The 27,281-nt window shown below is 44.9% G+C and overlaps 1 protein-coding gene across 3 annotated transcripts; it reads left to right on the forward strand.

Annotated features, from left to right (window-relative positions):
• Window positions 1-1,281: 1,281 nt before the first annotated feature.
• dipk2ab (divergent protein kinase domain 2Ab) lies at window positions 1,282-26,557 on the forward strand. Of its 3 annotated transcripts, none has more exons than XM_041066224.1 (4): window positions 1,282-1,722; window positions 7,999-8,891; window positions 20,775-21,078; window positions 24,693-26,557. In XM_041066224.1, the coding sequence occupies exons 2-4, from the start codon at window positions 8,238-8,240 to the stop codon at window positions 25,037-25,039; spliced, it is 1,305 nt and encodes a 434-aa protein (XP_040922158.1). In that variant the 5' UTR covers window positions 1,282-1,722; window positions 7,999-8,237; the 3' UTR covers window positions 25,040-26,557. The 3 variants fall into 3 exon arrangements, with proteins under 3 accessions (XP_040922158.1, XP_040922160.1, XP_040922161.1); XM_041066226.1 differs by having other exon boundaries at window positions 1,282-1,629; XM_041066227.1 differs by having other exon boundaries at window positions 1,282-1,446.
• The last annotated feature ends 724 nt before the right edge of the window (window positions 26,558-27,281 follow it).

Raw genomic sequence — 27,281 nt, forward strand, 5'->3', positions numbered from 1 at the left:
CTTGTGATTCAATTCAAAAACAGCAACATCCGCATCAGCAGCTCGTTCCGTGCTGCCTTTACTGCTGCTTGGAAATCTCATTTCCCTCCTCTGTAACTGGCGAGAAGCAACCCTAGAGGTTTTTGTCCCATTTTTTTTAAACAACAAAACTGATTATGTAATTCAAATGTTTTGGTGAGCATAATTTTATTTTATAAATCAAGACACGCAGAGCTATTTTTTGCGTAAACAAATGTCTACAAGATACACAACAAGCAAATTGCGTAAATTGGAAAGAGCAATGAAACACGTGTAGGCCAAACAAAACAACAGGTCAAGATGTAGGTATAAATTATAGCATGTTAAGCAGGTAAAAACAAGTCACGTTTGCCGACGGATAATTTGTTTATGTCTTTGCTACGCTTTCAAACAATTCCGATACTTCCGAAAGCGATTGAATGATCCAAACACCGAGTGCCCGCCTCTCATTCACCAGCAGGTGGCAGTAAATGCAAAATAATGCACTCGGAGCTCCTGTGAGCCCACAGTGAGAGGCCGGGACACTGAACCTACACTCTCACCGTCCCTCAGCTCTAAGTAAATCAGTCATGGCCCTTAATTAGCGATTAATTAATGAATTGGTCGTTAAGGTTTGGTTATAATGACTTATTTTGATCTTTCATTTTACTTAGATTGTTGTACAGAGTATGGAATAAATGAAAATGTAAAAACTTTTACAAATGCCTTGATATTTGTGTCAATCACTGTTGCCCATAGGCTGCAAAATTAAATGCTAAACTTAATACAGTGGAATTAGGCCCCTCACTTTCAGCTGATTGTGTTGTCTGATAAAGAAAACAAGGGGCTGGGTTTTCCATATGTATAGCTGCCACGGTTTCACAGCCCAATTAAATATTTATAGACACTGCATTTCCTTTGTCTCGGTCATGCTATTTTGAGGGTTGTTCCTTCTAAATTAACAAATCAATGCAATTTTAATTTTAGTTTATATATATTTATATTTTTCTTAATGATCACATTGAGTTGCACAGCATGCTAATCTAAAAGTCTGATTTTAGATCACGTTTCTATTTTCCTTTAAAGGCTGCTTTTCGACTTATGGAGCGACGGAGAAAAAAAAATAGAAATTTGGGCAAACTTTGCACTGGGGGCGGTGTTCCAGACAAGACAATATTAGAACAATCGCTTAGCAACCGCGGCCGTAAACAGACAGCGGGTGTCGTAAAGGGTAAAGAGGCTGGTGTTGAAAAGAGTCGAAACAGAACCCATTGTGGTGTTGGAGAGGAGTGAGCCGCTGCTTGAGAGAAGGAGAAAAGAGGCAACACTGTGGTCACAAAGGGGCTCATGAGAAGCGGACCGATACGGACGTTACCGCACAACACAGATGGTGTTGTCCTTTGTGAGGAGGACCGCGTCGTCCACTCGGAGAGATCCGGTATATGAAGAGTTAAGACTCGACATCCCAACTGTTTATTCCAGCAGCTAGCAGGCTAGCTGGCTACATACCTAGGAGCTAGAAATGGGAAGCCCGTGTGAGTTTGCTTGATAGAGATCTTCATCGACCTTTGAAGAAGCTGTTTTCGGGTTAGACACCGGCGGCGGTGATTTAAAGTATCCGTCGCCCGCCTCGTAAGTAGCCGCAACTTTGAAGAATGATATCAACTGAGCGCTAAGCATTTTACTACTACAGACCCGGAGAGAGGAAAGAAAAAAGTCAAACAGGTTTGTTTCACTGTTGTTTCTTTTCTTTACAGTCCGTGTTGCCATCGAACTGCCGTTTAAATAACGTGATCTGGCGCACGGTGAATTTAAGGAGTCGCTTTCACGTACATTTTGAGAGCCTCAGCTTGACCAGGTTAAGAAAAATATAAAGCAAATAAACTCCAACAGAATTTATTTCTCGGGTTTTTTCATTATTTACCAGCGTAACAGGATGTTTGACACTAACGAGGTGGCGTTGATGTTGTTATTGTTGTTGGAAACAAAATCTTATCAGATGCCCACATCCCCTGAACTGTGACAGGAAGTTTATCGTTGAAAGTATTCGAGCTGCTGGTGGTGTCTTTTTTTCTGTTACATCTGAACTATCTCCGGCATCTCGAAATGACCGTATGGCATGTTACCTGCCCCAGCATTTAGTCTTATCTATTCGATAGCTGTATCTTGCATTAGAGAACAGACAGTCATACCGACGACAGGCACCTAAATACAAGAGAACGACAGATGTGAAATGATATAATTCGTAAAAAAAAAACTGCAGTGGAGACTCATCATGCACAATCCACTGCACAGCCAGGCAAGACGTGGCTGGTAAGATGTCTCTAAACCCTTTAAGCTTTCCTCATTAGAGTAACCATACTGGTGTTAGGAAGGTATAAGGGACCATTCACATTTTCGATTTGTTTATTGAAAGGGTTTCTTCGACTAAACATTGCTTCCTAATTATTTGGCAGCATAGTTTTTGCCTGCTCAAAAAACACTGTGCACCTCAACAGGTTTCCACTTGGCCAACTTGATTTGGATTGATTTGCAGTGTGTTTGCCTTCCTTGTTGGCGTGAGTGAACAAGAGGTTGAGCCATTTGTCCATCAGACAGAAAGGCTCAAGCTTTGAAAATGAAAGCGTGATTCTCAGTAATAGCTAAATTGACTTGACCATGAGATTGCTGCGGCATAGTAATGACTGTACACTCTTTGCAAACTTCTGCCCTTGATTTCTTCAAGGGAAAAATAGATTACCACAACAGTCCCACTGTTTGGTCCTTTATAATAAGTCCTAAGGAATTTCTCTTTACAGTCTAATGAGTAGAATGGGCTGCTTAGAATTAATTTTTTCCATAGCAGGAGACTAATTGTGGAGCTGTCCTGCAAGGTTAGTCGACAAGGGAACAATGAAAATAGACCCATACACTTAAGACGTTCTTCTGGTGTTTGATTTGAATGTTTCTCAGCTCTCAGTAGGGGAATGTTTTGTAACTGTAGCCTAAAAGCTCCCGGAGGAGCAGTATATTTTTGTTTTTGACCTCCAAGCTCACCAAATCAAACGGATAAAGCAAGTTCTACACCAGATGGGGCTACATTAAGAGTGACTTTAAATTAAATAATAAATGTCCGCCAGGTAATCAATTTAATCCCCCCCTTCCGTACTCCAAACATATTTCCCATTTGTTTAAACTGAAGCTTGTTTTGGCAGCTTGTTTGAATCAGAATCCGTGTAGCTCCACTTAGATGACACATTTGTTTTGCAACAGCATTAACGTTAGATTTAAATGTATTACAACTTTTCAAACTTTTGCTGAGTGATGCTTGCTCATGAAATTGTGCAGCTGTTTAAATTAAACCAAACAAACATGCTCTCAGCTGAAGAATCCAGAGCAAGTCTTGCCAGTCGAACCGTGTCCTTCCAAACATCTGTGGTAGTCTGGCGCAGAACAGATACCATTGATATTCTCATTAAAACCTCCAGCGTTTGTTTCAGGCAAGAGATGAATGGACTGATGTTCACATGTGGATGCTGCTAATTGGTGTTTATATTCGGAGAACTCAGTGCTCCGTTAGGCGGCCGTCATTTGTATCCATCCATCACTGTCTGCGTCTTTGCTGTATCGAAGCAGTCCGGCTGTGGCTGAATGTTTTTGTGATCAAACATTATTGACTCCCTCCGTCGATAACCTTGGCAACAGTAGTTCCTCTCTCTCTCCAGCTAGAGCCTCACATTGCAATGGAAGAGGGGGTGGGTCAGCGGAGGCTTTTTCCGAGCTTTGAGCAGGGCTTTCGTGGTAATGCCGGCGGTCTCCGGGGGCAGGCACGTTCGTTCATGTGTGTGTTTGCGTGTGTGTGTGTGCCTATTCAGAGATGGAGAACTGCTACTCTGTATTCAGGTGATCTCTTTCTAATCATTTCCATCACAAGGGCAATAACTCAGGAGTTTCCGTCACCTTGCTGTCCATTAGCTATACATTGGTTACATCTCTTTTTGCTCTCTTGCTGTTTCAGTGACTCATACACTGTATCTCCGTCTTTTCCACCGCTTCCTCTTTGCACTCCCTTTTGCATTTCCAGTGGAATTAATCAAGCATGTTCATGTGTGGCTTGACTTCATTATATCATAATGAAGTTTAGCCTCAGGTGCAGTGAAGGAAATGGGTTAGCCGGAGAGTAGCCTTGCCCTCATACGCCATTATCTGACACCAGTTTTACACAATGAGCTGTGTGGAAAAGATTATTCAAGAAGGAAATTTCTTTTTCCAGCCCCCTCTTTTTTTTTATCTGGGTTATTCTGTCAAAATCTAAGTTTAATAAAAGTTGAAATATTAGGATGTTACGATGTCATCGTCATCCGCCTCGACCTTTGTCATTCTGTTTTAAGCCTACATGGGGCTTATTGCTTCATCTTGCGCCTTTTCTGTCCCAGTAATGAGCCATTTTGCGGCTCTTAACATCTGCCAAACTTGGAACATTTTGAATGCAAGACTCATCTCCCATGCATGAGGAGTCAGGCATCCTTTGATTTGCCCTCTTTTCTTTGCCACTCTTTCGAAACGCTCACCGCCGTACTTTGTAGACCGAGTACGCTGAAAAACTTTCTTACCCCACTTTTGGCAGCGGCTGTGTATGATGAGAGGTAATTTGGTGCTTATTCTAAACAGAGTTCTCCTCTTGGTATTGAGCATCCCTCCTTCTCAGAGAGAGTGCGGAGGGAGCAGAGGCACCATGGGGAGGAATGGAGGAGGGGGCTTAATTTAAAACAGAAGTTTTCTGTGGGCACAATGAGGTTTGTCCAAAAGAAAACACTGCTTTAAATTTCACTGCCCTTCTATTCCGGTGGGTAACATCTGTGTTAGAATACAAAGCATCTGGCTTTAATTTAGAGCTTAAAGTGAACTTTACCCTTGTCAAAAACCTGTGTAGGCAACCTTGCCACAGAGCCCTATACAGCCTGCCTTCCTCTCTGCATGTCCTGTTAAATAACTCTCAGCCATGGGGTGGCATACAGCAATAAAGAACGAGACGGATAAATAAATGGTTTTTGCAGGTGTAAAATTCGCAAGAAGCAGTCTAGTGGGATAATTATCGGGGAAAAATATCCCCTTCCTAAATTACCTGCCCATCCTTCCAGCAAAGCTGAGTGTTTTGGTCTCATTCGCACCATTACTGTGTGTGTAACAGCAGCAGGAGCAGCAGCAGCAGGCTATAAAAACTAATACACCAGCATTTCAGTTCTTATACTCTCCCGCGTCATGCTAAACAAAAGTACAGGATCATGGGTAAACCAGTGGTGGCAGATTCATGCCTTTTCGCTATCAACATGGTAAGCATTGTAACACCTGGGTTGTCTCCCATTAACAGAAAGAAAATGCCAGGTGTAGCTTATCCTTTCACTCCAGCAATTAGTACAGCCATTGACATAATCCAGGGAACGCTCCATAGGTAATTGAGGCCTAACACCTTCTCGGGAGGGGATGAAGAAGCCATGTATCCTCCCCACGTTAGCCGCCAGCTCGTGCATCTCATTATTCCGCTCCGTCCGGGTCTTGTTCGGTGATTGTTCCAGCTTTCTGTGGCTTTCTCTCAGGGATGAAGAGGTGAACATCTTTTCGGGGCACCTGGCTAAGGTTATGCTTCGTCCTCTTTTAGCCTTTCGCTCATCCTAGGTAAACCTCTTATCTGCACCCACGATCCTAGATCCACGTCCGTTGCCGTGACTGCCAGCGTCAGATGCTAAATGGCACTCGAAATCGTATAGCAACAGGATATTCAGTTGTTTTGGGTTTTTTTTTTTTCTTAAGCAGTTAGCTTCCTCTTGCTCTCTGAGACACATCGTTCTGACTCCTATTCAGGTTGTTGCTTTGGGGGAGTCTTCACACAGGCTTGATTTCTTTATTTCCCACCTCCCAGTATATCTGCCTTTTCTAATTTAATGTGAATATATTTTAGTATTTGAATAAGGGTTTTTTTCTAGACACTGTTAAATTGCAGATCGGCCTCCTTTGTAGCTCATTTTGAAAAAAAAAAAAGAGGTTCATTAATCACACTGGAGGCATTCTGTCGGCCTGATGTGGACCTACAGTTCATTTATTTGGCTTGCCTGACTAAATGCATGGTGAATTATCTTTTTGTGCTTCTTTTGCTTCTGAGATATCTCAGGTCAACGTAGGCATGAAGTAATATATTCAAAACATGTCCTATAAATGATTCATTTGTACAACCTGAAATTACTATCGTGGTGCTTCATTATGGCACTAAAATATATAAATAAATGTCGTTCCATGTCTTGGAAAATGGTGACACATTACTGTTGAGATTTACAGTAGCTATTTGGTTTAGTACAGCGTTTTAAATGATTTGAAGTTCGCTTCTATTTAAAGGATGTCAAGGAACCTTGTCGCTCTCCTTATCGCCATCTTATTATGGTAAGAAGAAAATCATATGCTCACTCTAGAGTTGAGCCACATTACTTGAGTTTGTGGCAAGAATAGAAAAATGCATGAATCATATTTTTCTTAAAAAAAAAAAAAAAAAAAAAGATGTAGTGCAGCTGTCTGTAGCTCCCCTATTTGGATATGGTCTATTTTTACATTACTGATGTTGGCCTGATCTGCTTGAGGTATTTTCAGACAGAGGTGTGAGGTAATAACTAGTGTATTCAGCTTCTTATCTGACACTCCACAGCCGCGCATCTCTCACAGCCGCTGCTCTCTTGGCTGCCTCCAGCCCCCGTGTCCCTCCAGATCTCAGTCACTTCGATCTGAAAGCAAAATGCAAGGAACCCATCGACACGCACACTAATCACACTAGTGTGCCTGCTCGTTAGCCATGCCCTCTCAAGTCAGCTGTCCTAATAGGCATGTCCTAATGAGCTCTAATTGAGGATGGCTAATTTGCATGGCCTGAGTCATTGTCTTTCTTAAAGCGACTTATAAGACTTACAAGATTCATTTCTAAAAAGCTGATTGGGGGCGGGGGGGGGGGGGGGGGTCTAACATGGCTTCGCCATGGGCGGACAGATCGTGGGGGAGCCTTCTGAGAGCACTGTTCTCTCGCACCGTGAGCGCAGATTGTTTGTCTCTTTCTACCCCGCTCAGTTCTTACCATTCCCCGTCTTTGCTGACGGCTGTATGCCTAATGGAGGTATTCAGATTCTTTTCCCTCCTCACCCACATTTCACTTTTCATTATTTTAGTGACACCAGCCATTTTCAAAGAAACAACTTCAAAGCGTGATTAAAACGAAGCAAGGCAACTCTGATCAAAGGTTAAACTACGAACAGCGTGACTCTCTTCACAATGCAAAGTAAGATTCCTCCATTTGAAGCAAGAAAAAAAAGATTTCTGAGTTTAGTGTAACTCTTAAGGTATGCAGACGGCATGTGGGTTTTTTTTTTTTTGCTGTGCACGGAAGGAAAAGTGATGGATACTTCTGTAGCTGCAGAGGGAGGTCCTCTGAGGAATCATCCTCCGAGTGCAGCTCATTTTATTTATACTAGGAGAGGATGTTGTACATTTCCTCTTAATTTGATCACTGACACTTTATTTTCCCCTTTTCCATACTTTTATTTATCTTTCTTAAGTTGGGAGTACACAAGAAATGATTTCCCAAAGAGTGAAAGAGAAAGAGAGAGAGAGCTCAAACAGGCACCGGCAGGTTTATTGCATTGGCTGTGGGCCATCTCATTTCGGCTCAAAAAGTAATGAAATTTCTCAAATGACCCAAGCAATTCAAATTTGTGAGACAATTTCATATGCCAGAGAAAGTGCTTCTTTGTTTTATAGGAGGTATTGCATGTTGGGGCATAGGTTTTTTCAAGTTGAGACCCAGCAGAAGAAAAATTAAATAAACCATTTTCACTTATCCATGACCAAAAGGCCAATTTTGGTGTTTATAAAATGAATTTTGTTTGTTTGTTTTTTCTTTCTTTTTTTTTTTTTACTCTGATGTAATGAATTCCCCCTCTCTCCCTCTCTCTTTCTTTCTTTCTTTCTTTCTTTGCTTCATTTCAGGCCTGCTGGCTGGAGGTTGCAGACAAACACCAAGAAGTGAGAACATGACTCACTGGCCTCTGCCAGAGACTGGCAGGGGGCAGATGTGCCAACCTCGCCCCTGCCTGCCGCTTTAGAAGCCACCCCTGTTAACCATGACGGAGAGGCATTGAGGTTAGCTCCCTGACGATCATCTCAATACCTCTCCTCCTCCCTATCCCTCAAGATCCCTTCCTCCCGCCCCCCGCCCCATCCCCATCATGCTGCGCTTCCTGCCTCTCAAACTTGGCCGCCTGTACCGGTGTCTGAAGCTCCTGTTGGTGGTGGGATTGTTTGTCATCTTGTTGATGAACACCCACAACCTGTTCGCCTCCTTCCAGAAGAATGAGCTCACTGACAGACGCTTCATCAACCTCAACAAGTGTCCTGCCTGCTTTGGCACCAGCTGGTGCCGCAAGTTCATGAACGGCCAGGTTTCTTTTGAGACCTGGGGTCGCCTGCGATTCCTGGACGTATTCAATGTCAAGAATGTTTACTTTGCTCAGTACGGTGAGCCCAGGGAGGGCACCCGCCGCGTGGTTCTCAAACGGCTCGGCTCCAACCAGGAGCTGGCCGAGATAGACCAGAAAATCTGCAAAAGGGCCACAGGCAGGCCGCGATGTGACCTCATCCAGGCCATGTACAAGACTGAATTTGCCCGGATCAACGGCGATGTTCGTCTGCTCACTCCGGAGGTGGTGGAGGGCTGGTCAGACCTGGTGCACTGCCCCTCTCAGAGGCTGCTGGACCGTGTGGTCCGCAGGTACGCTGAGACCAAAGACTCAGGCAGCTTCCTGCTCAAGAACCTCAAGGACACAGAGAGAATGCAGCTGCTCATGACCTTGGCATTCAACCCGGAACCACTCGTCCTACAGGTACAGTGTCTGTTTAAACTGTCTTCAGTGTTGCTTGTTTTCCAGGTCAGGAGCTGTTTTGAGGCTTTTTGTTTTGTGGGGGGGGGGGCTGATATGATTTTATCTGTGTAATTACTGTTATTGATTTGGCTTATCAGTCCAATTCTGTAATTCTCGATTCCTGATCGATTTTCTATGTGGGGGGGGGGGGGGGCTTACACACAGCTGTTTTATTAGTCCAGGAAAGAGGCTTGCATGTGACTGGTTGTGCAGAAGCTCCACTGGTTACCTAATTAAACTAACCTAACTTTACCTGAGTTGTAAATGAGCCGCCCAGCTATGCAAAACACTGATTTATGTTTTCTTAGCCAGAGAAAAACAATCTCCTAAGCCTACCTGCATGGCGCTAATGTCATTATAGCATGGGACATTACCCTCGGTAACAGACATGCTGCTCGGGTGGGAAGCAGTGGCACTTGTGCATACAGTATCACATATACGGCATTCTTGGAATTTGCTCCAAAGACGAGTAGAGCGTCAGTACAGAGCAAGCCAGGGTGTTGGCCAACAAAGCCCCCAGTAAATTACAGGGTGGGAATCCTCCTTTTCCTTCCTCTTCCATAGATCTGAGACGAGCCCCTTGCACCCTCCCTATACTCTAGGCTCCATCGAAAGAACACGCCCGCTATCTGGAGCACAAATATTCTTCTGCTTAGAATAGAGGAGGGTTTAAGAGCTGCGGCCTCCCAAAAGATGAGAGATTTTTGGCTGGCGGCAATGCTGCATATTTAACACTATATGTAGGGCAGTTTTGAATTATTCAAGGATGCATCTGTAAATGGTCCAAGTTGTTTTTAATTTTAATCTACGTCCATGTCCGCTGGATTCTCTTCATTTGTGGGAAACAGTACGTGGAGGGATCTCTCTAAGGGCTGCTAAGTGGTGTCAGCACCAATATTCTTGATCCTTCGCTACTCTTCCAAAATAATGGTCTTCTTTTTTTGACCTATATTACTGTCTTTATTTCAGCATTGCAATACAAAAAAACAAACAAAACCCAGTAGCAGGAAAGACATCTTGCCCTTTTTGAGGCTTTAGTGTTTAGTGTTCGTGAAACTGTGACTGATTTAACACTAACATCACAACCCATTTCTATTCCGTCATCCTGCATGTCGAGGCGGCCACTCTGTATATCATATAAGCACTATACACTTCCTGTTCCCCCCCGCTGATTTACAAGCAGCCAATCAATTTCAATTTCAATCTGGCATTGACCGTGTCTTGTGAGGGGACAGAACAACAACGGTCATGGCCCGTGTAGACATTCAATAACTTACCCTGACCTCCAACCCCACCCCACCCTACACATAGGGCCAGACACCTCCAGGCATTTCAGCGGACAAAAGGCGAGATCAGCCTTTTACTTTGGTCGATCTATAAAATCTGATTAGCCCTGTGTGGCTGCTCGCCCCCTCCCCCTTCCTCCCTTTCTCCTCTTTTCTTTCTTATTACATCTTTCTTTTGTCCATGTCATCCTTCCCTATTTTTTTCGTTTTGTACGCTCCACAAACTCTGGCCAGATAATTCCATCAGTGTTTTTAATGCCATTATGCCCCAGTTGAGAGGCTCTATGAATCACTCCCCCCTTCTTTATCTTGCACACATCACACACCAACACATCATGCACACACATTGTCCACAGCGCTCTTCCCTCCCTGCTCCGTGTATCCTTTGCATGTTTACAGGGACTCATGAATTGTTGATCTCATCCTGAACTTGTGACCTGTGGCCGTAAGAAAGAACTGTGGGGTCTGTGTAGGCACCAGACCAGGGGGGTAACAGAGGGTTAACATGGATTGTGGGGATGGATAAAATACAACGAAAATGTGCCAGACATCTCAGAGCATCACAGATCCCGGGGTCCTTGACTGTTCGTCAGCATCAGTGAACTCAAAAGATGAGGAGAAAATTTGCTGAGAGGCTGAGAGGCCCTATACACAAGGTTGGGCAGAAGTAGACCATAAAGAATTAATGGCATCTATAGAGAATAAACAGGAGACGGGCTGTACTACAACACCTTAGTCTCCTGTTTCGGGGTTTTTTTTTTTTTTTTTTTCTGCCAGAAGTTAGTGCTGCTGCGTGGGGACTGGTTTTAACAAAAGCTAGAGGAATGCAGGGTGAATTTTAGGTCCAGTCATTTAATGAAACCTGATCCTTATTTCGACTGTTTATCACCCAGCCTTTTTGTCAGGCCTAGAGCAATGCTTCATTTTACCTGGTTGTAGCTAAATACATATTCAATAATTTGGAGAGGCCAGTATCACTCAGCAAATAATGTAGGTTTGCTATATTTAGTGTAAATGATTTCGTGCATCATTGGTTGCCAGCGCTGTGGTTTTGTGTTTTATTTTTTAATTTTTTTGTTTTCTGTCTCTCTCCTCTGGTTTTATACAGTTGAATAATGTGGATAACATTTCTGCTGTCTGCTCACTAAGCTGCACTCTCTCAGAATGGCTTCTGTTTCCAGTCTTTTGAAGCCACAGGCAGTAAATCGGCCCTGTTTCACTATGAGAAACCAGACCTTCTTTTGTCAGTGGGAAACAATCTACTGTGTTGTTTCGGGGTCTGGCCAACAATGCGTTTTCTGTGTGCTCTGCGGTACACAAGCACGCACACATCCCCTACGCATACACACACACACACACAGACACACAACTCCCCCACTCCTTTGTCACGTGGAAGACAATTTGGCTTTGGGGAATAAATATTTTTGGAAGACAAAATGACGACAGCCAAACAAGAAAATCCTTGTGCAACGAGAGGCACCTTATGCAACTTCATCTGTTTTCTCTCATTTCCTCATAACCAATGCTGTTTGTCTTCGGGCTGCACAGATAAGTTGGCCCGGACAGATTTCTGTTGCTGTGATCGATCTACTCGTGTCAAGGGGGCTGTCTCTTTGCCAGCTGGAGAAATTACATGATGCTGTTTAATTTTACCTCTTATTTGACAATAACTCGGTTTGCATGAAAAGTGAGTAATTTATTCTTCTCATTTCCCTGACTAGAATCTTATTTGCCTTCCTTGGCTTCTCTCCTCCGGGTAGATGACTCACTGAATCATCAGGTGATGGTTGTGTTTGATGGAGTACATCTGGCCCAACCTTAAATTAGTTCGATTTGGCCTAGTCCTCCCTTCCAAATCATTAAGCTCGGTGAGTTAGCTAGGAGCATGTGACTGCACTCGCACCCTTTTTGGTCCTCAGCCCTGTCTTGCTCAGTGAAGCTGAGAATGGGATGTGACAGGCCTGTGGGGTTAACTCAGTCAGCGGTACTCTCATCTCCTCCAGACTCAAATCTGCGCGCTCCCAGAGACCCCTCTCCCTCTTTTTTTATTACTGCCTCTCTCCCCACCTTTCACAGATCCACCTCCTCGTTCAACACCCCGGCCCCACCTGACACGGAGACGCGCTCGTCAGAAGGCATGAGCCTCTCACGCAACACCGTCTGTTTTTCCCCAGAACACAGGCGTCTGACACTGATACTAAATCAGAGAAGATGCGGAAGACAGAGATTAGAAGGATGACCTTATCTCCTGTTCCTCCGAAGATTTTTGACAGCAACATTTGAACGCAAATGCGAAAGTAAACATTCGCAGTGCTTTCAGCAAACACAGCTTGTTTGAATTTTTTAAAAAGAGGGAGGGTGAATGCCTCCTTGGTATGCTGTTGATTTAATGAGGCTCCGCATAATCTATTATGATGCTCATTCACTTTGGGAAGCTAAGCCAAAATAAACGGGATAAATTCTGGGGTTTTCCTGGCACAACGTGAGCCAAAGGTGGTATCTCCGCCGTAACCTATGGAACCTGGATATTTTTTTTTTAGTAGGAAAATAAATTTAAATGAATCGGGTCAAAAGTAGATGTACGACCTGTCTACAGAAGCTATGAGTCAGATAATCTTATAACTGTTTCGTTGAAAAAGAAATAATTGATGATTTGGCATTAAAAAATGTTTTAAACTAAACAACAAAGAGGCGAGACAAACAGTAATTATTACTGCATTGAAATTCTTTTTACATATCAGGTTATCTGTAACACAAAAGCAATTATTTCACAGTATTGTGCATAAAATATAAATTGAAAAAAGAGGAGAAACAGGGACACCTTCAATGCAATCTGTTTAAACAGCCCTGCTTTTCTTTATGAAGGTTAATTGTTATTTTACTCAGCCCTTTTTTTAGACTGTCTCAGAGGCTGCATAGGTAGCGTGTGGTAGTGTTGGGCTGCACAGTACTAATACATATGTTGTTTGCAGTGGTCAAACATTAGAAAAACAAGCGGGACATGATTCTTTTCCACACTAAGATAGATGCAGCGGTCACAACATTTCTGCAATAATTGAACTTCTTTATTTTCCCCCGTGGTCCTGCTCTGGCAAAGGATGGACAGAATTTCTGCCCGTATTTTGTTTGTGCATGGAAAAACTCTCGCAATCTTATTGTCTGGCTTTCTGGGCCATGTCTATATTTACAAAGAGGATCAAAGCCTGTTTTGTTTTTAGTTTTATATATATATATATATTTTTTTTTTTTTCATTTAATCACAGACACTGCATGCTGTCCTGGCTTAAGTGAGAGCCTTCAGTCTTTAAGGCCGGCTCAGTGGCTGAGGTCCACCGGTAAATAGTATTTAAGTTGCTACTCTGTGATTAGTACCTTTGTTTTTGGGTCTGGGGGATTATGACGCTCTTAGCACATAAGAGAGGAGGATGTGTACGCCGCTTAACCCTGCTTCAAGTGCTCCCAAACCCCCTTTCATTATTCTTATAGGCCTTTGTCTACAGACTGAATCCTGTTAGGATAAGACAGGGAGTTATCTGGGCCCGACTCCCCTCTTTTGGCTGCCCTCGCTGGATGGAGGCCCTGGTGGAAAGGGGAGAAGAGAAGGAGGAGGAGGAGAGGAGCAGAGGGTTTGTGTGAGCGAGTGTGTGTTGTACAAGCCAGAGCCTTGTGGTGTTTTCCCCTATTTGAATGAGCCAGACTTGCTTGTGTTACCATAATCCTTTCTCTCTTTCTCCCTCTTTCCAAACACACACACACACACACACACAGATATATATACACGCACATGCATGACAGCTGTGTTTGGTTAGGTAAATGCCTGTGGCTGAACCCCCTCCTCCTGCCCTCATCCCACCCACCAGCTCCTTTTTTAGATCTCTCCCCCCACCACCACCCAGCTTCCTACTGTTACAGCCTGTACCCCAGCCTACCTTATTCCCAGCTCCTGAAGATGCAGTCCTGCAGCACAGGAGAGTCTAACCCCATTCATAACTCTCCCTGGGCCCCTTTAGATGGGCAATATAGATCGGTGACGAGTGGCTGCGTCCCCTGGAGAGCAGAAGGCCTAATGTTGGAGCAAAATATGCTTTTTAGCACATCAGCTTTCCTGCAGTAATAAAATTGTCCACTGCATTAAATTGTCAGGCACCTAGTTCTTGTCAGGAAATATGAGGTCAGGGATATATACTGCACTGTGCATCTTCCAGTCTTTAGCATTTGCACTCTTGCAATAAAACAGCTTTATTTAATCAAATTCATGGCCATAGACTGGCAACCTCTTAGTATGTTTTAAGTCTTTTCTAGCATGTGAGATACTTAATTTCTCCTTGTAGGGAAAATCCCTCAGTGTTCGCCCTGTTCTGCACAGAGGTTAGAGTGCAGGGTCAGTGACAGCAATCTCCCTACACACTACACCACCCGGCTGCCCCCGAGGTAATTGGCGCCTGCTCCGAAATACACAGCCCTTGATGTAGGCCTCAAACCCACAGCCCTCAGGTCTGAGGCCAAGTTTCACTTGGGTTCCTCCCCAGCCGTGTGGGCGGCAATACCACCTAGACTGAGTCAACACCACTGCCTATGACTTAATACATTCCTGGTCTTCCAGCCGAGGGGATTTATGAGGTGGCTCTGTGCGCAGTGGCTCAGGTTCAGGTCGGCAAAGGGTTTCAGCTATCAGCTAGCTGCGGAGCGTATACTAGCACCCCAAAGCTGCACTGTCCTGTGCTCTCATTCTTCATCCTGCTCCCGTTCTCTCTCTCTCTCTCTCTCTCTCTCTCTGCAGAGCAGAGACCCGCAGAAACTCAAAGACCTGGCTAACCCATTTCTATCACTGCTCGGCAGAGATCACCTAATCATGCGCACGCTCTTTCCCTCTGTGCCGCATAAGCCAACTGTATGTGGTCTTACTCAGACTCTCCACCTGACCTCTTGCTTTTGATTTCTCATCTGAGCTCAGTGTTTTTTTTGAACGCTTACTTTCTTATTGGCTCTGACTTCTCCGCACATGCACGCGTGTGCACACGCCCAGCAGTCCTTTCTAGTTTTAGTCTTCCTCATTCAACGATTTTCCTCCTTTCCAAGACTGCTGCCAGCTCTACACACTGTGACTTTGCACTCTTTGAACTGCATGTCTGGTAAAGAAAGAGGCAGGGCCTATTCTAAATTCAGTTACATGCACTTTACAGTCTCTGTCTCTCACTACTCTTCATTCTCCCTTACAGACACACACAAGCTCTCCTCAGCTTCGTCCTCTGACTAGGCATTTCCTGGCTTCCATGGCTGGAACAGACAGCATCACTGCCCTGTATTGCAGGGTTTTGGGGGGTGGAACAAAGTGAGGGGGGGTGGGGGCGCAGAGTTAGCAGGAGAAACAGCAGGAGACAAAAGAAAACGAGAAGAAAGGGGTTGAGCCATGTGTGCCAGGATGAGGAGTTAGCGCCGGCTCCCCTGTGGGGCCTGAGCTCTCGCTGCGGACTAACCGACTGGATTTTAAACTTAAATGGCCAGCAAAATGCCAGACGGGGCTCGCCACACATCTCCCAGACACACAAGGTCAATCGGAGAGCTGCACAGAAAAGCAACATGTTTTTCAAGTCCAGCTTGGCAGACCCAGCCTTGCAGAGCAGATGTGACTCCTTCTTAACGCTAAGCCCCTTTGATAAACAGGCTGAATAATGTTCATTTTGCAACATCAGGGCTGAAAAGGGTTTTTTTTTTTTTGTTGCTGTTGTTGTTGTGTCTGACTAAACATGCCTGTCCGCCACGCTTCCTCAACTTTACCTTTTGATCCCCGGACTCTCGACGAGTCCTGTCCCAACTTGTTTGCTATGAAGCGGTGGGGTTTTGTTGAGGACAGAAAATGTTGAGAATTTACACCACACCCTGCTCAGGGCTTTTCACAAGCTGCACACATGAAACACTTCTGTGGCAAACTACTAATTTCCTCTTTGCTTTAAGTAGTTGTGGTTGCAGGACGAAGGCGACGGGTTCCTTTAAAGCTTGCATTCAGAAACACAGCTCTGCGCGCCCACCACCATATTTGTGTGCGTGTGCGTCTGTGTATGTATGTATATGCGTGTTTGATGGACCAGTGTTCTTTGCAGGCCAGCCAAGGCAATATCTAGGGAGCCGCTCATGTTTACTCGGCCCCTCAATAGAGGTTGTTATCAGCCCTGGTCACGTTGCATGTTCTCATTCACATGCACTCGGATCCAGTTTCACATAGACACACACACACACATGCACGCACACACGCACAAAGAGCCTCTTTCGAACTCTCGCACACACACACACACACACACACACACACACACGCCCACGCCCTCCCCCGAGTGGCCCAGTAGAAGGGCATGCCTTTGTCAGCAGATGTCAGGACGCAGGTGTGTGTTCCTGTGCCTCTCGCTCCATTCGTTTCATCCTCTTCTCCAGAGGCTGCCCATTTGTCTGTGGCCCTGTTTCATTTCAGCCCACTCCAATCTCCCCCCAAGAGGATGCCAGTGTGTCTGTTGTATTATAGGGAGGGGAGTGGAAAGCGCAAACACCCCCGGTCAATGCTACTCTAGCGCAACGGCACAACCTTTTTAAGATTAGATTAGTCAGACTTGGGCCTCGAAGTCACTGTGAGGTCGTCTTTAATGAGAAGAATCTGTTTTGGCCTGTTTTCCACCCTCATTTTCATTGTCTAGTGAGCCAGGCTCATTATTTCTGTAACACCGCAAGAAATTCTAGCCAAAAAGATTGAAACTAAAAAAAAAAAATGAGAGCATTTGGCACCAGGTTCTATAAGTTAAAGGTTTTGCTAAGCAGGAGTTAAAAGGTTTTTATCCAATGACAGGTACAAGAAGTGATAAGACCTTTTAAAGCAGTAAAAGTCGCTGGGATGTGTCATTGGCAGTTTTGCACCCTCAGCATTTTTCAATAGCATAACATCATTGGGAGACGACTGGTAAAATTCACTACCTGTGCAGTCCCCACACACACACACACACACACACACACACACACACACACACACACACACACACACACACACACACACACACACACATACAGTACCTCCCAAGTCTGCTCAGAGATAGTGCAGTGGATGTAATATTAGGCTGGGCTTTCCAATTTATTTCGCCCCCCCCTCCTCAACGCCTCATTGCGGACGTTAATGACTTCTGCAGAGTAACCGTTTAAAGAGTGCTAAGGGAGAATGATTGGTGGGCCACGCGGCGTATTTATCAGCCTCTGCAATGGGCAAGTTTGAATCCAAAGGCTCAGGTGCCCACTTCCGTGTGCCTGCCTGCACTGTTCTGCAGTTGTCACCTTTAACTTATTGCGTATAAAACTTAAATAAAGGAAAGTCATAAAAATGGCACCAAGGTATGAGTTGTCAGGACCCTGGTAATTGACGCAGCGCAATGAGCCTGTCAGCGCTGTGAATGAGCGACATCTATGTTAAGAACCGCGGACGAGGGCCGCACAGACATGAAGGCCTTCTCATAACAGCCGTTGACAGCGTCTGAAAGTAGCCGTAGGGCATTCATCCTTCCCCTCCCTCCCATCAGCCACCCCCACCCCCCATCTGCCGCCGCTCTACTTTTGCTCCATTCAGGCTGCAACCTGACAACAAAGAGAGAGATGTGTTTAACAGGCAGGTCTTTGCTGGTTTATTCCTCCTGTCCACTGGAGCGGAGAAGTGAAAGACACTCTGTTTGTCTCTTCTGTTTGCTGTCTCCATCGTATTCTCTCGCTTCTGCTTTCTTGCTCCCCCGCACCACCACCACCACCACCCCTTCCTCACATCTATCTATCCACCCTGCAGGGGTAAGAGAGGGAGGACAGTGTTAAACAAAGCAGGTTTAGCCCCAGCATTGGACAGGCTAAGTTTTGTCAACAAGACCAAGAGCTGCTTAGATTTGCAGCGACATAAAGTGATCTGAGGTTTGAATCTGGGTCAAAGGGAAGCGGGCCTAATAGGGATGTACCACCAACTGATCCAGCTTCAGCCTAATCTTTCTATACCAACTCCAAAAATTAGAAAGCCATTTTAGATATTTAGCCTGTTAAGTCTCTGATCCTAAAATCTCTTGTATAGCAATGACTGTTAGCTAGCAATATCTCAGCAGTCTGGGATTGTCTCCTTTCCAGCCAGTACTCGGTATTTGGGAGTGCAGTCAGCGAACCGTTATCCTTTGTTTCTTGGTATCTGCTGGAATTCCTCACTTTTGAGACATTCCTGCTTCCTCAGATTCCTCTACCTGTCAAGTTTGTTACATCAGAAAATGTAGAGGGAAGGGTATTAAGCCAAGAGGTTTTTGGGGAAGGTGGGTGAGTCATTGCCAAGTCTAAGGATGACAGGCGCAGACAGACAGGCTGCTGGAAGCCAGTAGTGCTTTCTGGACAGACTTTTGTCTGGCTCACAATTGATTGGGTCACCTCAGGGAAATAGGCTCAACCAAGGCTGCGTTGCATGCAACTTATCATTGTCCTCCCCTTTTGGGGGGGGTGGATCTTTCTTGAAACTGATGGGAACAAGAGATTCGCCTCAGGTATAGATTTACACCACTAAAACAGACTGTGATAAACTGTGAAAGTGTGCCTCTCTTTCTGGGTAAAGCCTTAAAAAGTTGTGAAGTCAAAATTGTTGCAGCAAGATCTTGATTTTTTTCATCCTTTAAAATTATTCCAAGGCTGTTTCTCTGTTCAAGGTCCCATGCTGAACCTTCACTTAGAACTGCAACTGGCTTGTTGCACCACATTCTATAGCACAGGTGGGGTACACATGCTTTGCCCTTCAGTACACTTAGCAAATTATAGCCTAGTCAAGGGGTGTAATAAAGGAGCTTAAGAGCAACATAGTTTGAGAAGTGTCTGAGATAAAAAAAAAAATGTCTCGACACTAGTCAATTGTATACTAATGAACCCTCAAATTGCTGCTTTCACTCAGCCATGGTTTCCTTGTCACAAGCACTTCCTCTGTGCCACAGTCTCTATGTGGCAGGGGTCCAGCTGTTATCTTTGAGATACAGCAGCTGTATGGCCAGCGGGGGGGGGCAAGATTGAAGGATGTTGCCCCCCCCCCCCCCCCGGCCACCAAAAAAGAAATTATTACATTAGCACAAGTGCAAAGTAAAAACCCAACAGTCATAGTGGTTCACACCTTACCTGCAGTGACATGGTATGTTCCCTGCCATATCTCTGATACTACTGGGTTTCAGAAAGGGGTGAGGAGTGGTGGGGGGGGGGGGGGGGGGGGGGGGGTTACACAGGCTGCTGTGAAACATGAGCACTCCTGATTCTCTTTCTGTGTCTGCGCAGTGGCTGCCTGCCAGAAACAGCAGCCTAAGAGAGATTTGTTACATAGGAATTGTGGGCTATCATTAAGCTAGCATATGGCCGGTTGTTTATTGTAAAAGATAGAGGCCCGTGGTGGTGGCGGTGGTGGCGAGGGGTGTGGGGGGGGTTTATTGTAAAAGATGGGAGCTTATCACTTGTAGCAAAACTCATGTGGGCTGCAAAAACAGGGGATTTCATTATATTATTTTCCATTAATTTGTCCACCCATTGTGATAGCCCGTGGCAATGAAATGGACCAGGAGAGGGGGAAAAAAAAAGAGAACGAGAGATGCAGGGAAACTGTGAGACACTGGAGCTCATGGAGAAGGATGGAAGCAATAATGAGACGTACAGAATCCAGCCCCTTAGCAGCATAGCACGTTTGCCTAATGCAGCTGCTTCACACCCAGCTCATTTAAGTTGTCTCTATGTGTGTGTATGTCTACATGTTTGCCGGTGCAGACGTTACCACTCGACCTGAAATTATTGCAGATGATGGCGCATGTGTGTCTGTTTTTCTTTGACCTCGATGAAGTCGAGTAATTCTGAGAGAGATTTGGGTGTTGGGCTGCAGCAGTGATTCCACTTCCTGCTCGTGGTATTACCTTGTTATTATTAATCAGTTCTAAGCTGTAATACACAGCGATTTCTTGTCAGCATGCCCAAACTGCATTAACTTGGTTAGCCGACATCATGCGGCAGTTTAAATCGGCCCGCTGCTGCATCACAACACATAAGGCTTTCCTGCTAACTGCTGCTACCACAAATCACCTCCTATCATTTCTCTGGAAGCACTGAGTATACCAGCGTACATCAGCTCATAGCTGTAGGGCTTTAGCACAAACTGGCCTTTTTCTTTTATTAAATTTAATCCGTTATACCCAGCGCTGGCTTTGTTTCATGTGATCCTTTGGCAGATTTTCAACTGTTGTGCTTAGAATTGTGTATCAAAAACTACCCAAGGCTGCACACGGCAACTTTTTGTTTGGTGTCTGGGATTTTTTTTTTTTTTTTGTCTTTTTTAGTCTTTGTATTGAGAAACTTGATTTCTGTGCAACATAAACAAATATTTTCTGACAATCTCAAGGCTCTCGCAATTCACGTGTTAGCCTCTGTTTTTTTTTTTCTTTTCAAAGCCAATGGGGTATTTCTTTCCGGCAACACTACACTACACAGCTTGACTTCTTTTATCTACATTTTTAAAATCAACGATTTCTCATTTGTTTCTCCTTCCCAGAGTTTTCCCTCAGACGAGGGGTGGCCGTTCGCCAAGTACCTGGGAGCGTGTGGGCGCGTGGTAGCTGTCAACTACGTGGGCGAGGAGCTGTGGAGTTTCTACAACGCTCCCTGGGAGAAGAGGGTAGACCTGGCGCGCCAGCTGATGGACATCGCCGAGCAGCTCACCAACAACGACTTTGAATTCGCCCTCTACCTGCTCGACGTCAGCTTTGATAACTTCGCGGTCGGCCCGCGTGACGGGAAGGTTATTGTCGTTGACGCCGAGAACGTCCTCGTGGCAGACAAAAGGCTGATCAAGCAGAGTGAGTGGCAGTGTCCGTCATTACTTCAGCTCATATGTGCTCTGTGTGTGTGGGTGTATGTCCATATGTCTGTGAGTAATGCCTAATACAGCTTTTTCCCCCTGGTTGCCATGACAATTCCTCTTTGTTCGCGAACAAGCTTGTGTATCTCACCTTTAGACATTACCACCTCTGGAGCTATTTATGAAGAGAAATGCTGCTCATTTCTACAGAGCAGTGTTTACATTAACACTTCAGACTATTTCACACTCAAATCATGGAGCTGTCATCTGAGGTTTTATATTTGTGTGAGATTGGTGCTTCTCTAAAACTATAAAAAGTGATAATTAACGTTTAATTTAACTCATAATATGACTCCTCACGCAGTGGCTGTGCATTACAGACTTTCCAAAAGCCAGACTGTAATTCAAACATTGACCGTAAGCTTGGATTCTTTAGAAAACACTGCGCTTTATTTCAGAACCATAGCTGCCAACTGTAGCTCATGAGGCAGCAACGAAGGTTTGAGCAAAGGCCTCAAGGGACAGACAGCTGTGGGCAAATCTGCACATGCTTGTAGCGTCCTCTCTTCTAAGAATACACTCCTCCAGCACCCCTTCTGCCTTCGACACTCTCGTCCCCATCAAAGCAAAGATCGCCCGGATAACGAGCCATCTCCTCTGCCCTAGTTTGTTTTTTTGTTTTTTTTTCTTTTGCCTCTCAGAATAAACCTCATAACAAGGACAGAGAGAGCTATACATCACACACTCAGTGTGGCGGTTCCCTGCCCCTCAGTCCCCCTTCCTGGGGTTACTTCAGAGAGAGAGGGACAACCACCCAGTCAGACTCTTAGATTTGTCCCTTCCTGCGGAAATCTTATTAAAGTGATAAACTGCTGTGATGCTAGGTGTTGGGTTTCCACCATTGTGCCCAGTGACAGATATAAACTATTGTCTGGATGTGTCTGTGGGTGTAACGGAGTGTGTGTGTGTGTGTACTCTTTCTGGCTGGAGGGGAAGTATTGTGATGAATTTATCCTGAGATAAAGTGCGGTTTTGCCAAATTACAAGATCTGACACCAGAAAACCGCAAATAGATTTACAGCATGTCAAGGTACACCAACATGTCCTGTAGTTTTTTTTTTTCCTCTTCCTTGATTTCCTGTGTGATTATGTTGGTTTGTGTGTGTGCCACGCTCAGAAATGTGTTTATTTACCTTATTGCCAATAGCTGCAATTTTCCACCCTGTCACACTAGCCCTTTGCAAGTCCCGAAGCACAATCCAGGTTGAGGCTCCCTTTGTCTGGCCGACACATTTAGAGCTTGACAACTCAAGCTGCTTACCCTGGCCATTCAGAGTTTAAGCCTCAAGAATGTTTATGTGCTTCTTGTGGTCCTGGATCTGTTTGTGTGCGCGCCAAGCGCCAGGGTGCAGCAGGAAGAAGAGGGATGACGGCGGTAATGAGTATTACGACTTCCCTGCCATGTGTCGGACAGCAGTAGGAAATAGGCGCGGTAACCTCCCAAGGCTCCACAAGCAGATAATCCAATCCCTACAATTAGAGCCCGGGTTTGAAAGCGAGTTCAAGTGTGTGGTGCGAATCTCATCAGTCTAAACCGAGGCCAATTGATTTGCAAATCAAACGCGCAGAAAGCCATGCGCCGTTCCACCCTCTCGTTAGGGGCATCCATATTGATGCGGCTGGGTTTTGCAGCAAGATAAAATGCGTGCCGTGTTCAAGTTGTGCCGCGCGCCGCGTGTTTACACAGTCCAGTGGTGCGAAAGGAGCCATTCCCCGTCATTGAGTTTATAGCGTTTGAGGATGGTTTCAACCCCAGTGGTTTTTGGAAACACATGCTGTATAATGTAACACACACTTCACTCACTCTCATTCTCTTCTCCCCCCCCCCCCCGACACGATCGCTCACTGGCTTACACAAACACACACACATTTGACAACACTTGAAACATTCACACACACACATTCAGTCTCTCACATTCAATAATGCACTCTAACGGCAGGCGTGCATTGTGAAAACCGACTCGTACTCTTGAATGCCACCAGTAAGGCCACGCTAACAAGCATTTCAGGCCCAGCGTCCCTTCCCAGTGCAGCCCGGGGACGTCAGACGAGTGAGGTGAATGTATATACAAGTCTGGCCTGAGCTCCTTAACATGGAAGATTCCAGATACGCGGGAGATGAGAGAGGCCAGGACGCCTACCTCGTCCACTGCTCTCCCACTCATTTGAATTGGAAATGATTTTGTTTGCTTTGGAAATGTTCTAGCTTTGTTACACTCGGGCCTGTAGTGAGAATGGAACAGAAGGGACTGAGATGCAAGTAAACAGACCTCAGACTTCTTTTAGGTGGTTTTTTTTTTTTTATTTTTTTTTTTTTTTTGCTGTGCTCATCTTCGTCCTTGAATATGAACCTTCTCCCTCCGGTTCTTTTTAGGCTTTCTGTTTGCTGTACACACACTCCTGAGTTTGTGTGTGTGTGTGTGTGTGAGCGTGAGTGTGTGTGCGCATTAGTGCGATTGAACAGGAATGGGACAGCCTCCTGATGCCATCTGTCAATCAGTGCTGCGGAGTGATGCATGGCCAGCTCTGAAACATTAATTGCCTTCACCTCACCTTGCTGCTTCTGTGTGTATATCTTTACGCGCGTGTGTGTGTGTGTGCGCGTTTGTGTGTGTGCACTCGTGACATGCATAACACAGGCAGATCCATCTTCATCACCTGTGCTGATTTAGGTTGATGTGCCCCTCCTCTTCGGGGGGCCACAGGGGCCCCTTGCTAACAGGGCAGCGCTGGATGTTTGATTGAGTTGTTCTGATGAGCCAGAGGAGAAGTGCATTACAACCCTGATACACTGATTATGTGTTTGCATCCTTTGGGTCTGCCCCCCCCCCCCCCCCCCCAACAATGTTATTGATCTGCTTTTTAATGCACAAACCAATCGCACTCTCATCATTCTAGGTTATTTTCTTGGCTCCCTCTTCTCCCCCCCGCCCCACACAATCCTCTAAAGAGAAAAAGCAACGTGAAATGAGCTGGAGAAAGGATTTTATTTGCTCAATAAATCTGGAAAGTGGTTCATTTCTGTCAAATGAAACGGTAGATGAGTTGCTTGGCTGTGTGCTTTGAAAAAGAATTTCCTGTTAGTGCCCGTAGGATGTTAAAAGTGGCACCTTGGTCCTGTCAGCTGCTGGTCAGGTTGATTTCTTGGAGTATAATTTGCACACAATACTGAAAAACGAGCGTCAGATTCAGTCAAACACTTAAAGTCATTTATGCTTCAAATTTCGAGGTGAAAAGAAAAACGCTCTTACTACACAAAAAGAGAAGCCATCTAAACTAAGTTAAATAGAAAAAAAAATCATGAATGCGTGTTGCTCTGTCATAATTTTTGCCTGTTTCATTCAGAAAGACGTGCACATCCTGATCTCATTACATATTCACCTGATGGAGTCTGTAAAAAAAAAAAAAACTTATGCCCCAATAAATGCTTTTATATATTTGAAATGAATGTTATGCATCTACCACTCTATCAATATTATTGACTATTTTTTTTATTATCAGTATATTTTTATCGCCATGTGTTAATTTAACTGTCTCCGTGTCTCCCTGCAGACAAGCCAGAGAACTACGACGCGTGGTACGAGAGCCGCTTTGAGGAGTGCGACAGGGAGGCCTGCCTGTCTTTCTCCAAGGACTCCCTTTGTTCCAGGGTCACTGTGGACCACAACTACTATGCCGTTTGCCAGAACCTGCTGTCGCGGTACGCTACGTGGCGGGGCACCACCGGAGGCCTCCTCCATGACCCTCCCGCCCACATAGCCAAAGATGGACAGCTCGAGGCTCTGTTGGACGAGTGCACCAAACCCAAAAAGCGCTACGGCCGCTTCCAGGCGGCCAAGGAACTGCGTGAATACCTCACACAGCTAGCTGCCGCTTCCTCCTCTGCTACGGCCAGGTAATGAATGGAGTCGGCGTTAGCCTTAAGCACTGAGAGACTAGATCCTGTACTCTTTATCTCCAGACTCTTGAGATCCTGGTTCTTGTACATGATGTCATTCGCTCCCCTTTGTGCATTGGAGCAGGAAGGTGTTAGAGGTCTTGCATCAGGAAGTGTAAGAATCAAACTTCAAAGCAGATTTGTTAAAGCTCAAGCTTTTACCTGGCTTTGCTCCTGTGTGAAAGACGAGTGTGGCACTAAGAGATTCTGGTTAGAACCAGGATAGAGAGGGGATAGAGGTAACTTACCAGGGTGGGCATGCCATCGCTTGGGGTGGGGGGAGGAGGTAAGAAAGGGCTCTGGCAAACGCATCCTTCACTGGACCCAGGCTAACGCAAACTAGAGCGTCCAAGCAACTGCAACAACAACAGCAGCAGCAGCAGCAACATCGCACAGCCCTGACCACATCCATCCTGCTGTTCACTCCTCAATCCATCGGAAAACTGTTGTGTTTAATAACATTGAATCTTAACACCTGTCTCATTTTGCCTCCAGGATCTGTTGTTGTTTTCTTTTCTTTTCTTTTCTTTTTTTTTTGTTTTTTTTTCCAGGGCTGAACTTAAGTAGATTGGGTGTGTTTACAATTTTAGCTGTGCCATGGCTTTTTTTTTTTTCCTCTGTAGCATGGCTGCAGGGAAGGTGGAGGTAGCATGAATCTCCTGCTGTCAGGCAGCAGGGAAGGCCAAGCTACTGCAGATAGAGAAGAAAGAGGCAGAGGGTTGGGGGTTTGGTTTCCATGCAGGAGGAAAAGAAAACCCTTGATGGCTATATAAGTCTAATTTCCTGCTACTTCAATCAATCACTCGATTTCCAGGTTCCAGGATTGTGGCAATCATCTTTTTTTATTTTTTTCTTTCTGAGTGTTTTTTTTCCCCCCCTTTCATAGGAACCAGAGAGAGTGAGACAGCAGCACATAGGAAAAGGAGAGGGGTAATTAGACAGTGGTGGTCCCTTGATGCAGATGTGCCTATACCAAAGAGGCTATATGTAATATTAAAAACCCTGAGCAGTACAGAGTGACAGCACCTTTCCCTCCAGTTGTTCCCCACTAGAGCTGTCCAAAGGAACCTTAATGTGTACACAATCTTGTATGCACTGGCAGGCCTGCATACTGATTTCCTCTTCAGTAAGAACCAAGACAAAGATCGGCAATGCTTAATGTCACATAAGCCCCTCTGTTTTGTTAATCTCCCTTAGGATTGGTAAATGATGATCAGTTAGACTTAGATATTTTTATTTTCTTCAGCAAGGTAGAAGAAGCTCGACTGAAAGAAAGGGGAAAACGAAGCCATTCTTCGGAGGACTAGAAAACAGGATAAAACTGCTTAGTAGTGGCCTCCAGTGCCAGATTCTCTTTAGATATCTGTAATTTATAAATGAATCCTATTGTCGAACTTCTCCCACTGGTGCTGGGTGCCGTAAGCTCTTTCAAGTAAAAGGGGTAAAAGAAAAAAATTGGGAATGAAGAATTTTTTTTCCTTGCTCCAGAAATGGCTCTCTGACCTGTACATTTTTGCAGCCCCAGAAATTTCATTTGAATATTTAAAACACTCAGCACCACTTAGAGGTTGGGTTGATTTTACACTCAGTGGACCAACAAATTAGAGCATAATCACAAATATAGGCTCATTCGGTGATGGATTAGGAGAGATCTTAGTCGCCAAAAAAAAGAGAGCATAAAGAAAGAAAGAAATCCCCACTCTGGCCCCGTATGTTCCGTACGTTATCTGTCTTGATGTTGTGACTCAGACTCCAAATTCCCAGTGGAGTGTTGTGTAGCACGATCAATAGACAGGCCAATAATCGAGTAAATATGAGCCACTCCGTCTGCGGAGAAACTAGAAAGCGCAGCAGTTGCCTTTTGGCCTTCTGCAAGACCAGGAGAGCCGATGTGGAGCAAAAAAGAGAAGTTGAGCTAATGTAGTTCCGGTTTGAATCTCCCCCCCCCCCCACACCCCTTCCTCCTTTGTTGTGTCAGATACATTTCTGTTTCCCCTGTCTGGAGGAACCTGGAGGGATTTGTACGTGCATAACTAACTGTTCACTTTTGTACTGTAATTTTTCTTTTGAGTATTATATCAGCATCGTCTGATTTTTCCTGTGCCTTTCATTCAAAAGTTGTATTTACAACTTTTAGTGGGTTTAAATATTAAAATAAATGAAGATATATATATATACATATATATATATATATATATAGAAAT

Source organism: Toxotes jaculatrix, chromosome 20 (genome assembly GCF_017976425.1).
Source record: "Toxotes jaculatrix isolate fToxJac2 chromosome 20, fToxJac2.pri, whole genome shotgun sequence".
NCBI lineage: Eukaryota > Metazoa > Chordata > Actinopteri > Toxotidae > Toxotes > Toxotes jaculatrix.